At 37.4% G+C, this 14,963-nt stretch overlaps 2 protein-coding genes across 2 annotated transcripts; both read left to right on the forward strand.

The window, feature by feature from the left end:
• Nucleotides 1–169: 169 nt before the first annotated feature.
• On the forward strand, nucleotides 170–6,358 carry LOC124145930 (NADH dehydrogenase [ubiquinone] 1 alpha subcomplex subunit 5-like). The gene is made up of 5 exons (XM_046515911.2): nucleotides 170–251; nucleotides 1,462–1,506; nucleotides 3,646–3,762; nucleotides 4,721–4,786; nucleotides 6,037–6,358. The coding sequence occupies exons 1-5, from the start codon at nucleotides 231–233 to the stop codon at nucleotides 6,136–6,138; spliced, it is 351 nt and encodes a 116-aa protein (XP_046371867.1). The 5' UTR covers nucleotides 170–230; the 3' UTR covers nucleotides 6,139–6,358.
• Nucleotides 6,359–8,761: 2,403 nt separating this feature from the next.
• On the forward strand, nucleotides 8,762–14,686 carry LOC124145928 (cilia- and flagella-associated protein HOATZ-like). Its single transcript, XM_046515910.2, has 4 exons — nucleotides 8,762–9,065; nucleotides 9,969–10,007; nucleotides 11,157–11,287; nucleotides 13,574–14,686. The coding sequence occupies exons 1-4, from the start codon at nucleotides 8,867–8,869 to the stop codon at nucleotides 13,736–13,738; spliced, it is 534 nt and encodes a 177-aa protein (XP_046371866.2). The 5' UTR covers nucleotides 8,762–8,866; the 3' UTR covers nucleotides 13,739–14,686.
• The last annotated feature ends 277 nt before the right edge of the window (nucleotides 14,687–14,963 follow it).

Below are 14,963 nucleotides of genomic sequence, written 5' to 3' on the forward strand. Positions count from 1 at the left end.
AAGACAAACGTTTAAGAGATGTGAAACTTTAAAGGTATAAAAAAGAACCAACGGGAATAACTTAGAAACTTAAAACTGAATCAGAAAACATATTTGTGACGAGTGTTCATCTATTGATATCAAAACGCAAAGAAATCAAATAGCAGAACCAGTCAAACGAGAATTTTGGTCCAATCAGATCACGCGCTCGCTTCAGGTCGGATCAGTCGTCGCAGACATACACTTCCGACATGGCTGGAGTAACGAAACTGGTGAGAAGAAGCTCAAGAATACTTGACAATGTTTAACATACACAACAATTTGCATCAATTATTGCTTTGCTTAATATTATGAGAGTATCTCATCCAGTGTTAACTGCCATAATGATCAGCATTTAATGAGAGAATTTAGGGGTACGAAATGTCCTTGACAGTGTCAATGAGCAAGACGCCAACATGCATGTTGAGTGAACTGAAGACTAAGTGAACATTGGTAAAGTTACCATTTAACAGTCATGTTAGGTTTAGATCTAGTCCAGACAGCATCGCTTCGTCTAAAACCGGGGACTGTGACATAGCTTAAATGACAAAATGCCCTAGGATATAAAACTTATTGAAGCTGGTCAAGGAGTATTGGCAATTTCTGATCATTCTCTGGAGTGTTTTCGGCCTAAGCCACAGATTAAAGCCCATTTGTGATTTTGTTTTACACCGACATAAATACACAAACTCATTCTGATATAAATAAATAAAGCATCATGACATTTTGGATAATGCACTCCAGTAAACATTGAGGATTTGATAATGCTGATATTATACATGTCTGTAGTATACCAGCATAAATACCTCATAACTATTTATATAACATAGTGTCATCTAAGGTTCACTTTTTGTTTGTCAAAAGTTGTGTGTAACAAGCACCATCTTCTGCTATATACTTGTACCACGTACACAGGTTACTGGCTGCGAGACACGATGTGGTCCTACAATTAAGACATGACCCTGATATAGGGTCATATCTTGACTGTAGGACCCCATCGCGGCTCTCGTGGGAGGGGTTAAGCTGGTACTGGGCATTTGTGGAATAAACAAAAGATGAAGGTACTATGCTGTGTTTTACCTCAGTTTGAGGATATGGTATGACCAGAGACCTGTTATATCCTCCATCTAAGGTAATATATGACCAACTTAAACGGACAATATCTTTTGCTGAAATATAGCTACACATTTTCTTGTTACATATTGAGGGAAGTACTAATGCAATTTTGTGCCCAATTTATCATTTAATTTTTATTGTGTCAATTGAAAATAATTTTGAAATCATCTGTATTAGCATGATTAGTATTTGAATTACTGGTGGAGAAAATTGAGTGATTAATCTGTTAATGAATTCATCTAAACATTCAGTATGATTATTGATTGCCAAAATGTGTCTAATCTTTTAAGCAGTTTGGTACATTACCTAATTTGTTCTGTGTTGCAGACAACAGGGCTGACGGGCCTTGCAGTAGCCAGACATCCTCACCAGGTGAGTTACGAGGGTATCTGACCTGATGGAAATTGAACTGAATTTGTACCATTACCGTGGATTGACATGTTAAGGTCTTATGTTAACGTATTCATTTTTAATTAGTCACATTTAACAAGTATGATAATTTTTACATGAACCTACCAAACCATAAAGAGAAAATACTTATATTCAGGAATGTATCTAGGTTATATTTCTTTTAGTGAATGTTTATGGAGCCAGTATGTTATTCTGTTTCAGTTAACTGGAAAAACTGGCATTTAGTCAAATCATACAATGGCCTGTTGTAAATCAGGCAATATCTTTGTTCAAGTTGCTGTCAAGTTTGAAATATCCTAGAATATTCAGCATATTGTTATATCTCCATTCCATTGTGATATACAGTAGACTACATTTATAACACACTAGTAATGAACTGATGGATGTAACAAACTGATATTTTGGTCTTGACCATTTACTGTATATAATTATCTTATTAAATTGATGGATATAATGAACATGCTTATTACGAAATAGGATAAAGCGAACTCACATTATGGTCCCCTGTCACGTGTTATGTATATTTAGATCTGTTTATCTCTGAGTTTGAAAACGTGTCACCAATCAGGCTATCTAAACATCCGCGTCCATGCCCGGTTGTTCAAAGAGGCAATAAACTATTGAAGGCAAGTGATTAACTGTATTAAGTACTGACTGCTTGTCCTCAATTTACACACTCAATTAACAATACTAAAACAGTGATTAGGCTAAAGCCATTGATAGAGATATACTTTATTCTGTCGTTATCAAGTGACTTGATCCAAGATTATGAAGACGTCTGATACTCAAAATGCTTATAACAAACTATGGCTATAATGAACTGAAATTAGTGGGCCCTTTGGGTTTGTTATAACCGTAGTTTACTGTACACCATTTCCATACCCTGGACCAATACGCCACCATATGTTTGTTGTGGATGTGATGTCACGATTCCCTCTCCCGAAACACTAACCTTGAAGTCATTTCCATACCCTGGACCAATACGCCACCATATGTTTGTTGCAGATGTGATGTCACGATTCCGTCTCCCTAAACGCTAACCTAGCAGTCATTTCCATACCCTGGACCAATACGGACCGCCTCCGTGGTTTAATGGTAGAGCGTCCGCCCGGAGAGCGGAAGGTCCGGGGTTCGATCCCCAGCCGCGTCATACCAAAAGACGTTAAAAGGTGGTACTTGTTGCTACCCTGTCTGGCGCTCGGCATTAAGGGGCTAAAACAAGGACTGGTCAACTCGGAGTCAGTATACTGTGTCTGAGTGGGGTATTCATGTTAAACTGCGGCATGGTATCTCAGTGTGCTAGCACTATAAATCGGCATCAGTCCGGACTAGTACAAGCAGCCACACACACACACATACATGTGCTTGCACGTCGCTATATAAGTGCAATAATCTTGGACTCAGCGTTAAACCCCATTTCACCTCACCTCACCTCACCTCACCTGGACCAATACGCCACCATATGTTTGTTGCAGATGTGATGTCACGATTCCGTCTCCCTAAATGCTAACCTAGCAGTCATTTCCATACCCTGGACCAATACGCCACAATATGTTGGTTGCAGATGTGATGTCACAATTCCCTCTCCCTAAACACTAACCTGGCAGTCATTTCCATACCCTGGACCAATACGCCACCATATGTTTGTTGCAGATATGATGTCACGATTCCCTCTCCCTAATCGCTAACCTCGCACAGATTTTCTGTTGCTGGTAACTTCAAAATAGCAGCCTCGTATGGGGGAGACCCTCAATATATTTCAAATAAACGATTTTAATACGAATCAGACTAAACTTCTAGCTGAAAAAGATGTTTTATTAAGACAGGGGAGGGAAGTCATTCTCAGCTTTGTTTGAGACAGTACATAATAACATGAAACGGAGTAGTTGTGATATAGTTCCTTCCCTTATACAGAGTGCCTGTAACCAATATCGTGTAGTTTGACTGGTTGGTTATTTTTAGTGTTGTGTCATTCGAATTAAACTCAAATGAACCTTTGATGGTGAATGGTCCAGGTTATTTATCATTATGAAATGGAGATATGCTACGCTTGATAATCAAGTATGGGGAAAAAGTAATGTATGATGTACTTTGTTGCAGTCATTGAAAGTGTTGTACGAGAAGACACTGAGGACTTTACAGAAGATGCCCCCAAGTGCCGGCTATCGTAAATATACGGAACAGATTGTTAACGACAGAATGCATATTGTGCAGACTGTAAGTATGAAGACCTGTTACCTGACATGCTGGATTTGTCTTGACTTTATGGGGAGATGGATTATCCTTATTATTTTGCAGAGCTTGCAGAAAAACGCAGTAAAATAAAATCCAATCGTATCAAATACGCAACGAACATTACAGATACGCTACAAAAATAAAACTTGTGTGTATCATCAAAATATTGTGAAGTAACCCTGCGTATTCGATTAGCAAATCAGCAACTTATTTTGAAATTATAAACGGGCATTCCGTCGACCTTGCCAAACTCCATGATGACAGTTACATCATGATCATTTGCCATCACACTTTCTTGTGGAAGTATCATGGTATTTTTGAGTCCGATAAAGTCGAACCCACACGACACCAGTTTGCAGGAACTAGATGAATAGTGTTTTTAATATTTAACTTAAATACCCACATGTGTAAAAACTAGTGGGTAACAGAAATTTGAATACCCAGATAGAATTACTGATACCCAATGATTTTAAGATGCATGGGTAAAATACCAACAACACCAAAAGCTTTTCTGGAGCTCTGTTTTGTACATTAACTTCATGGTATGAAAGTCTGATAAATAAGACTTTGACCGATGTTGATATTATTTCGTACATATGTATGTCTTCAGAGTGGGACACTGACTCAAACGCCATGGGGATTCCAGTTTAGAATAGGTCCCCAGTAAACTATGCATGTCGTACAAGCTAGGCGACTAAATGGATTGGATTGGTTAATTGCATTTCATCCTACTCTGATGGTATTAGATGTTGCTCATAACATAACCATCAGTTTCTTTAGGTCAGAGATTATTTACAGGCCACCATCATATAGCTGGAATATTGCTCTGTGTGGTATTAAACAACATACAGACTCATCTTGTTTAAATTGAGTCTGAGGTTTATTTTTGTGTCTGATTCTTAACTGCATTTTGTTTATGCTGATGAACAATTTATTGTAGGAAACTGATGTTGCCAAGCTGGAACAGAAGATAAATGGTGGACAAGTAGAAGAACTTATTTTGCAGGTACTGATTCTTAGTTAGTAATGTTGTATGAACAGCACAGAGATTGGTTGGTGCAATATTAGATGATTCTATCATGTTCATGTTTAGTAGAGACTATCGCTTGATAATTTGATATGTAGAGTAATGTAATGTAACATATCAGTAGATTTCTGACATATTCGGACCACCTCCATGGTCTAGTAGATAGAGTGTCTGCCCAGAAAGCTGAAGGTTAGTGGGCCATGGTGCTCAGCATAAGGGAATAAAACAAGGACTGGTTGTCCCGGAGTCCATATACTATGTCTGAATGGGGTATCCATGTTAAACTTCGGCATGATATCACTGTGGGCTAGCACTATAAATCCGGATTAGTCTGGATTAGTACACGCACGCACGCACGCACGCATGTCGCTATATAAGTGCAACAATCTTGAAAATATTGTTATCCCCCGGAATTTTATAAATTTTTATTTTTTACGTTTCCATGGCAACAAGTTGGACTTAGGTTCTATAAGGGTGCTGTTCGTTTCCGGAGCGTAACTCAAAAACCATTAAATACTTTCTTACAAAACTTTGCATGTCTACTAGGCACATACTGAACTGGTGCCTTTTGCTATTTAGGAATTTTATAAATTTTTATTTTTTACGTTTCCATTGCAACAAGTTGGATTTAAGTTTTAATATAGGATTGGTTTACTTAAGGAGTATAACAAATAAACTGTTAAATATTTCCTTGCCAAACATTGCATGTCTATATATAAAGTGCATACTGAACTAGTGCCATTTGATATTAAGGAGTTTTAGAAATGTTTATTTTAGAATTTCCATTGCAGCTATTTTGACATGGGCTAAGAGAAATGTTGGGTCTGTTACCTGGTTTGGGACCATAACGTGTTAAAATGGGCGGGGGATATAGATGACTTTGTCAACTATACGCTTGTTAAGCCCTATCTCACCACTGCCATATGGCCAGAACATATCTGTACAGATGCATATAGTGGTATGGTATATTGCATATTTATCTGCTTGTTCAGGGTTAGAACTAAACTCAAAAGCTTCACTAGCCCCGGTAAAGATAAAATGACTTTGTAATGTTAAAACAATGGGGAAATTTGTACTAGCCCAAATGAATTTGTACTAGCCTCGGGCTAGCGTTAATTTCTAACCCTGCTTGTTACTTCATGTCCTAAAGAAAGCCCAAACAGCTTTGACATAAAGATGTGAGGATATGAAAGTTCATGCTATTTCATTTGTACTGTGTCTGTTTTCAGGCCGAGAGGGAACTCATGTTATCAAGGAAGATGCTACAGTGGAAAGCATGGGAGCCTCTTGTTGGGGAAGCCCCAAAGAATCAATGGCAGTGGCCCTTGTAACTGTAGACACTAGACACTGATATCAATATACATAGCGTAATAAAGAATACATGGAATCTGTGGATACATCTAATCCTGTTGGTTATTGAGGACATTGCAGCTAATGAAGAGCTCCGTGTTGACGCAGGTTGGATCATCCGTGTCATCTATGCCAAGCCTCTTGAAGGTGTAACAATATCTGTGAGCGAGTGTGTTTGTCTGAATAAAATGTTACAATATTCCACTGTTTTTTTTACTATTGATTGCCTATGTCATATTCCATCCCACACAAACTACACTTGGATCAATAGAAGCCACACCATGTCACAATTCCTAAATGACAATCCAGTGTCTTAACAAGAAGGATAACCCAATGACCAATAACCAAAGTACCAGTAAAGTTTATTTTGAATTACCTGATTTATAATGTTATAATACTTCTAAAAAGAAACAAATGCTTTTGACACTTATTGAATGAATATGTCAACATTGATGAAATAATTTGAATATGTCATTATCAGTTTGTTCTGACAAAGGTTTAGGGGGTACCTTTAGGGCTGATAGAGCTCCATCTATTGTGCTCATCCTGTGATGTGAGGCACTCACCTCCCCCTGGGTAAAAAGATACTGGAGATTACACAAGTGGTTTCAAAGGCAAAGTAGATGTTTTGGATGATGTTTGTCAGAATTAAGTGATCAATACTTGAAAACAGTTGATGTACTAATACACCTGGAACATATTTGGCAAGAGGTTAATGTGTATTTCCATATGAAATAGCTTTTCAAGAATTGTGCACTTTTTTACTTTCTGATGAAATGCTTGTTTTTGTTTTCAAAGTGACATTTACATATTGAAATACAGAAAAGGAATTGATTACCTTGTGATATCTTGTGAACTGTTCCATGCCGGTAGTTACTTGACTACTTTTTTTATCCCCCGGTTAGAAAAATGGGGGGGATATAGCAATCACCATGTCCATCCATCCGCCAGTCGTCTTTTTTGCCTTTTCCAGAGCGAAACTCCAAAACCGTTAACTAATTCTTGTTCAAATTTTCTATATAGATCAGACTAGTGGGGAACTGGTGCCTTTTGATGATTTGGGGTTTTGTTCTTATTTTGTTCGGTTTTCATTATTTTTCATGATGAAAACAAGGTGTTTTGTGTTTCAGGAGCAGAACTCCAAAACCATTGAATATTTCTGAATGAAACTTGCTATACAGCTCAGTCTATTGGTGAATTGATGCCTTTTGATGATTTGGGATTTTTAATTTTCATTTATTTTTATGTTTTCACATAGACAAGTTGGACTTTACTGAAAATGAGGGTAATGCTTGTTTCCGGGGAAGAACTCCAAAACCATTTAATATGTCTGGATGAAACTTGCTATTCAGATCAGTCTAGTGGGGAACTGGTGCCTTTTGATGATTTGAGATTATGAAAAATACTGAACAGCATTATTCTTTTCTTCACTGAACTGAAGGGTATCCAATGGCAGTGAACCAAGTAGCCAAACTCAATTTCCATATTGAATGTCATTAATAGATATTTCAAAAGATAAATGGACGATTGGGATATAATATTATATGAAAGGGGTTGTGCAGAACTCTTTTTTCCAGGTGTATGTGTGCAATGAATTTTATGGCATAGTAAGAGAAAATTATGTTTATATGATGTGTGATATGAAATAGTTCTTTTTAAGAAATGAGGATTGTTTTTCAAGGTAATTGCAACCACCTCCATGATCTACTAGGTAGAAGGTCCGCCCGGAGAGCGGAAGGTCCGGGGTTTGAGCCCAGGCAGCGTCATAGCTAAAGATGTTAAACGATGGAACTTGTTGTTACCCTGTCTGGCACTAGGCATTAAGGGGCTAAAACAAGGGACTGGTCGGCTCGGAGTCAGTATACTGTGTCTGAATGGGGTATTCATGTTAAACTGCGACATGGTATCTCAGTGGGCTAGCACTATAAATCGGCATCAGTCCGGACTAGTACAAGCAGCCACACACACGTGCATGCAAGTCGCTATATGAGTGCAATAATCTTGGATGCGACGTTAAACCCCATTTCACCTCACCTCAAGACAATTGCCCAAAGTGATGCAGGTCATAGACATTTACAACTTCATTCAAACATATTAGTACAGATGGAGTGACAACCAAGTCTGGGATTCAAACCTATATAATCAGCAGATCCTGGCACAACTCAGAGATGCAACTCTGCACAACAAAATCTGTACCCCCTGCCATATTTAGAGCATGTCCTTCGCAGAAATCTCATTTTTCTATGAATTGTCCATAACACTATGAGAGATTTATTTGCCTTTTAAAATACCTTTTCTGAAAGTAACAAATAAAATCAACTGGTAATCGGAATTGTTAGCTTTAATTGAAAAACTGTTTACTAAATTTTTTTCAGTTGCTGAAACTTTTTATAAATTTTCTTTTAAAAAATAAAATATAAATGACATATGTTATTAAATGAAAAAAATATATATTCAGATTTACCAGGAATCTATACATATAAGGCTGACATGTACTACCAGGATAGACTTAACAAAAATATTGCATGAACTCACCCTTTAAAGTTATTAACAAAATTTAAAGAAAATATCCAAGGAATTTCAAAGGCAACAAATGTATTTTCTACCGACACACTGCTAAAACAAGGGGACAGGCTGGGTTTTTTTCTAGTGTTGTGCAATACGCGAAATCATTCATACGAACAAGTTACCTCCCTTAGATGGTTGTTGATGACAACAAACATGGCGTTGAAACTTGTGGACTGCACGAAAGGCGAGGACAGAGTGACGTTTTCTGATTCATTACCAGAAGATATTGCATATGCTAAAACATTTTGGCAATCTTTGCAACTTTTACCACCAATGGAGTCCAGATTAGTGTCGAGCGACATCAAACAACGTTTGAAGAAGGCACCTTCTGCGTATCAAGGCAAGATGCGATTTTTTTATGCTTTGTTAGTGCTGGTAGACTTGTTATTGTAGTGAGAATATAGGTGTAGTCCACTGTAAACATGAATGATTTCAATGGTGGCTAATAAATATCCACGGCTGGCTGATTGATACCCATTTCACAGACCCATATGTTCGTCTTTACCCATGGAGACGGTTAAATCCAAACCTTCATCCCTGTACTGTTAGAAACCATATTTCTTACCTGTTAAAGTATCAGGCGTCATTATCAATATTCCCACCATATTTCAATCTGTATTGGTACATATAGGGACACCACTTGTGACTTTCACTGCCCAAATATTGATGAAAAGGTGCCCAACTAAATATCATTCCAAACGGGCACCGTTATGCAAAATGTCTGTCTTGAAGTCTTGCCTGACCTAGCACAAGTAGTGGTTACAAGGGCGAGATTGCAGTATATGAGATACCTTCTGGCCTTTGTCAGGCTTTGTTAATGGCAGGATAACATCCTTAGTTGTGGTTTCCAAGTTTTTCAGCTTCCTTTGTAATGGTTTTCAAGATTTTAGGATGTTGTTTTCAGTGTTTTTCACTCAAACTCCAACAAGTAAGAAATATTTCCAGAAACGAAAATAAAGCCTACATTGTGCTTTATGGTCTGTTGATCTATGTTTTAAATATGAGTAAGTAATCATTTCATCATCGTCATTTATTAACTTCGAATAGCATTTCATATATATCAATTGATGTCATATTTTATGTCATTGAAAAGGAATGTTATCAGATTTTGAGGTTAAGCCATTTTAAACCACCCACAATGTTTGTGTTCAATAATTGAAGAAATGATCAATTTTTGTTTGATCGTAAATCTCTTGACTCATGTACAATGATATATGTATCACATATTGTGACTTTGTTGTAGGAGTAAGCCGAGGACACAGGGCACACATGCAACCAATAGGTGAGTTTGTTGTTTCGCTGTCAGTGATATTTAGCTTTTTTGTTTGTTGTTTAACGCCGCACTCAGCAATATTCCAGCTATATGACAGCAGTCTGTAAATGATCGAGTCTAGACCAGACAATCCAGTGATTGATATCATGAGCATCGATCCACGCAATTTGGATACAATGACATGGATCAACCCCGAACCCATTAGTCGCCTCTTCAACAAGCATACAGTGATATTTATCTATATACCAGGATAACACTGTTTCTATGTTAGTGGCAACACCTTGGTAACCAAGGATTGATTCGAAGAGAATATGAAGTAGCAGCACAGCCCAGCCCATGATAATGTAGCCTTCTGATATATTTAGGAAATAAACATACTGTGTTTTCAATGTAGAGCTAGGTTACCTGTAGATTTAACCGCGCTAAATTGAATTTGGAACCGAACACGCACCGTGAGGTTTCAAATGTTAAATTTAGCGCGGTTAAATCTACAGGTAATCTAGCTCTACATTGAAAACAGGGTAGGTTTATCTCCAGTCTACCATGACTAAATAAAACGCGAACTCTTTGGTGTTAGCAAATATACTGATTTAATAGCCTCTGATTGACCAATCAGAATCGAGTAAATTTCAAATTCATGGTAGAACAGTGTTTAATGAGAAATAACAAGTACAAGGACCTCAAAACAATTCAGTGTTTTTTAGAGTCAAATGATTGTATTACATGTGCTTTTGCCAAGGAAAAAGGTTACCATCGGGGTTCATTTTTGGATGCATGATATTTTTATCTTCATTTGATTGATCAAATTTAATATGTAAAGTATTCAAGTACTGACACCACAGTGCAAAAGAGGAACACTGTATGCAACATGTATATACATGTATATTGTGTCATACAAGTACAGTAAATTATACTGGTTTATCATATTCCACTGGCATAGTTGGTCCACAGCTTCTTAGTTCATATTATCATACCATGTAACCATGGTAACCAAAGATTGTAATTCTGAGGTAAACATAAATAGAGTGGTGCATTGAACATTTATGATGTGAGTCAAAGTGTTTGGTTGAGTGGTAATTTGATAAGAAAGAATGTTTTCGGTTGTTTTGTTTATCCACACTTGTAGTGTAGTGACAAATATATGTATTTCCTGAACAGTCGTACAAGACTTTCTCTCCCGAGCACGAACGATGGAGACCATGGAAGAGTACGAGCGCTTGAGGCGCCTGGCTTCTGCACGGGATGAAGACCGGGAGACACTCAGTCGCAGGAGGACAGAGAGGATGAAGGTAGAAACACACCCTGTAGTCCACAGATTTATCCCCAACTACCTTGCTGACTTTTTTACCGTTTTTCATGTGACTACAGTAAACTACATTTATTACGAACTCACGGATAAAATGAACTATTTCTTTGTCCCATCCATTTGCTGTACTTATGCTTATAACGAACAACGTATATAACAAATTAAAATTAGTGGTTCCTTTAGTTCGTTATAACCATAGTTTTTTTTACCTGATTTCACGTTTAATGCTGAATTGCTGATATCATCAATACCAAATTATGATATCTGTAATTTCATTCATTTGATAAATATGTAATTTCAAGATGTCTATTCTTTATTTTGTACATGTGTAGGCCAAAGGCCAATGGTGCATTAAGTTTGTTAGTCCACAACAGAAATTATCATGAATTATAGTGATTAGGAGCATAATATACAAACACAAGAATTTATTTTAATTATAGATGTGTTACAGTCTCACATTAAAATGTTAAAATATCTAATGATGGATGGACTTAGAACTTTTGTTGAATATACTGGTGTTGAGCATTGACATATGTTTTACAAAGTAATAAAAAGGGATATTCATTCTCTACCTAATAACTGTTCCATATCTTACAGAACCTGGGCGGTCGGGTAGCTTAGTGGTTAAAGCGTTCGCTCGTCACGCTGAAGACCCGGGTTCGATTCCCGACATGGGTACAATGTGTGAAGCCCCTTTCTGGTGTCCCCCGCCGTGATATTGCTGGAATATTGCTAAAAGCGGCATAAAACCATACTCACTCACTCACTTACAGAACCTCTGATCTCTAGGAGTATTGTTATATCTTCCTGTTTCAATGTGATGAGGATGTGAGCTACAAACAAGCTGTTGCAGGTGTACATGTACCTGCAGCTGATCCTTTGTTACAGCTGATATATAATATTCAACACAAAATATTATTTCAAAAGAGAATCCAAGAGGACTTAGAGCTATTAACAATTGGTGAATGCTTGTCTGGTTCATGTGCCGATTTCAAACACGTTACACATTCAGTGATAAACAATTTTGGGAAATCAACACCTTACGAACCTTACGAAAACTACTAAACATTGTCATGCCTCAACAGTGCGCTGACATGTTGGTATCATGTGACTTGTGTGGCGGGACAGTCACTCCATGTGACCAAACAGGAGGAGAGAAGGATGAGTGCAACATAACATTAAACAATGGTCATTAATGGTAACAGGACAACCTTAGAACTTTTAAACATATCAGAAAAAATTCCAATCTCTGCCTGCAAATTTATCCAATTTCAAACCATTAATAGAAGCAATAATCTTTTGTTGGAGAATATGAGCATCTAAGATAGATTGAGACAACTGATCAGAATTTTAATTTTATCTGTCACATCATCTTCATCATGTTAGCCATCTGAAGCATTAATCATTATCAAAATATGCAAACCACTGATCAACACTTATTCCAAGTTTCAAAACAGCAGGCTTAATTTTTCAGGTATGACCAGAATAATCTCCTATTTTCACAGTTATACATAATTACACACTCTGGATCCCTTCCTGGTTACTCACAACACTTATTCCAAGTTTCAAAACAGCAGGCTTAATTTTTCAGGGATGACCAGAATAATCTCCTATTTTCACAGTTATACATAATTACACACTCTGGATCCCTTCCTGGTTACTCACAACACTTATTCCAAGTTTCAAAACAGCAGGCTTAATTTTTCAGGGATGACCAGAATAATCTCCTATTTTCACAGTTATACATAATTACACACTCTGGATCCCTTCCTGGTTACTCACAACACTTATTCCAAGTTTCAAAACAGCAGGCTTAATTTTTCAGTGGGGGGCATGGGTGGCCCAGTCGTCTAAGGCGCCACGATTCGCTGTCCAGAGTTGCATCCCTTGGGCACGCCAGAAACCTATGATTGTGGGTTCGAATCCCAGTTTGCCCTGATTATGTTTCTAGGTTTGTCAGCACCATACCATGCTCGTGGGTTTCACCGAAGTGGTAAACGTCTGAGACCTGCATCACTTCGGGCTTTCATCACACATTAAGCTGACATGCCGTGATATAACTGAAATAATGTTAAAAGCGGCATTAAACCCAACTCACTCACTCACTTTTTCAGTGATGATCGGAGTAATCTCCCATGATCACAATTATACATAATGACACTCTGGATCCCTTCCTGGTCACTCACAATCTAATAAATCACTTTTTTATGTAACTATATCAAGACACCATTGTAACTGTGAATGAATGTATCATATAACATTCTTTCAGAAAGAGGAAATCTCCCGGAACCACGTGTCTTCTCAGTCGCGGAGGCGAGAACAGACAGTATTCAAGATGAGTGATGATGAAGAGCAGGAGGAGGATGTGGGCAAACTGATGCAGGATCTTGACGATTTTGACAAGAGCAAAGGCCATGCCTCTGACTCTGACTGAAACAAACCCTGTCATTGTCATGGCAACAGTTCACTGATAAACAATAACATATTCTAAGATTCATGTAAAATCTTGCTAGACAATATGGTTTATTTGAGTCTATAGTTGATCATTTTACTAATATATCATTTTATTGTCAAACAATTATCATAAAGACTTTAGTATGACCATTTTCAATTACCAGTATGAGTCATGTTATGATTCAAATTATTGTTTAATATTGTAAACAACTGACAGATGACTCATAGTTTACAAGGGGTAAGTTTTTGCAATACAACATGTATTGTGTGATACAAAATGTCATCCATATACCTTTGCTCTCAAAATGTGTTATCGTCATAATATGGCTGAAATATTGCTGATGTGTCGTTAAACTTAACTCACTCACTCAAAATGTGTTGAGAAGTTATGTCTATTTTGTAAGTGAGGGGAGTTCTGGTACAGTGCCTTTATTGTATATGTAAACATACGTTGTGAGCACTCTGAGCTACCTATGATCCCTAATGGGTTTTATCCACTGTGGAGTCAAGTCGGTTGTTCTGACACCCTAGTCTAGAAAGAGGCTTCGCCATTGTTAACACCCATTTATTTGAAATGGACATGTTGGTTTTTATTTCATTTTAACAGAGTTCAGCTGGTGTTGACTCTAACATTACTATTGGTACTTTGATTTACCAAATATTTGTTCCCAGTATTAGTTGAAAAAAATGCTATGTTCATAACATTTAGATGTAAGTATTGGATGATGATGTTGCTGCAATGGTCCATGAAAGGGACCTGTAGAAGATATTTATTTATCATGTACATTGATATCAATAATTTGATATTCATATAATATGTATATATGATGTAGATCAAACTTTGATCCCACAACAGTTTGTTTTGTTTGGATGTGTTCCTCATAGTGTGAAAGACTGACAGAATGTTTAATAAAAAAAATGAAACAAACAGTTTACTCTTGTTATTACTCAGGGACAACTGCCGCCTCTCATCTCAACAATGATGTCCACCACTTGTATAGAGGAATCTTTGTCAAATCACATACTCAATTCACTTCTCCTGGGGAGGCCAATTTTCCATAGTCAGGGCTGTAGGTTCCTGTGCACAGAGTTGTGTCCCTTAGGCGAGCCAGAAACTAATGATCATGGGTTCGAATCCCAAACTGTTACTGATTATGTTTCTAGGTTTGTCAGCACCACAATGAGACTTCCATCCTTCTCAGGCT

The sequence above is a fragment of the Haliotis rufescens genome, unplaced genomic scaffold (assembly GCF_023055435.1).
Source record: "Haliotis rufescens isolate VD_foot unplaced genomic scaffold, xgHalRufe1.0.p SCAF_45, whole genome shotgun sequence".
Lineage (NCBI taxonomy): Eukaryota > Metazoa > Mollusca > Gastropoda > Lepetellida > Haliotidae > Haliotis > Haliotis rufescens.

Excerpts from the sequence above, each read along its gene's own strand:
- LOC124145930 (XM_046515911.2), top strand. The coding sequence starts at position 231 with ATGGCTGGAGTAACGAAACTG. Across the intron at positions 1,507-3,645 it reads TAGCCAGACATCCTCACCAG|TCATTGAAAGTGTTGTACGA; the intron begins GTGAGTTACGAG and ends ACTTTGTTGCAG. Across the intron at positions 4,787-6,036 it reads TAGAAGAACTTATTTTGCAG|GCCGAGAGGGAACTCATGTT; the intron begins GTACTGATTCTT and ends GTCTGTTTTCAG.
- LOC124145928 (XM_046515910.2), top strand. The coding sequence starts at position 8,867 with ATGACAACAAACATGGCGTTGAAACTTGTGGACTGCACGAAAGGCGAG. Across the intron at positions 9,066-9,968 it reads GGCACCTTCTGCGTATCAAG|GAGTAAGCCGAGGACACAGG; the intron begins GCAAGATGCGAT and ends ACTTTGTTGTAG. Across the intron at positions 11,288-13,573 it reads GGAGGACAGAGAGGATGAAG|AAAGAGGAAATCTCCCGGAA; the intron begins GTAGAAACACAC and ends ACATTCTTTCAG.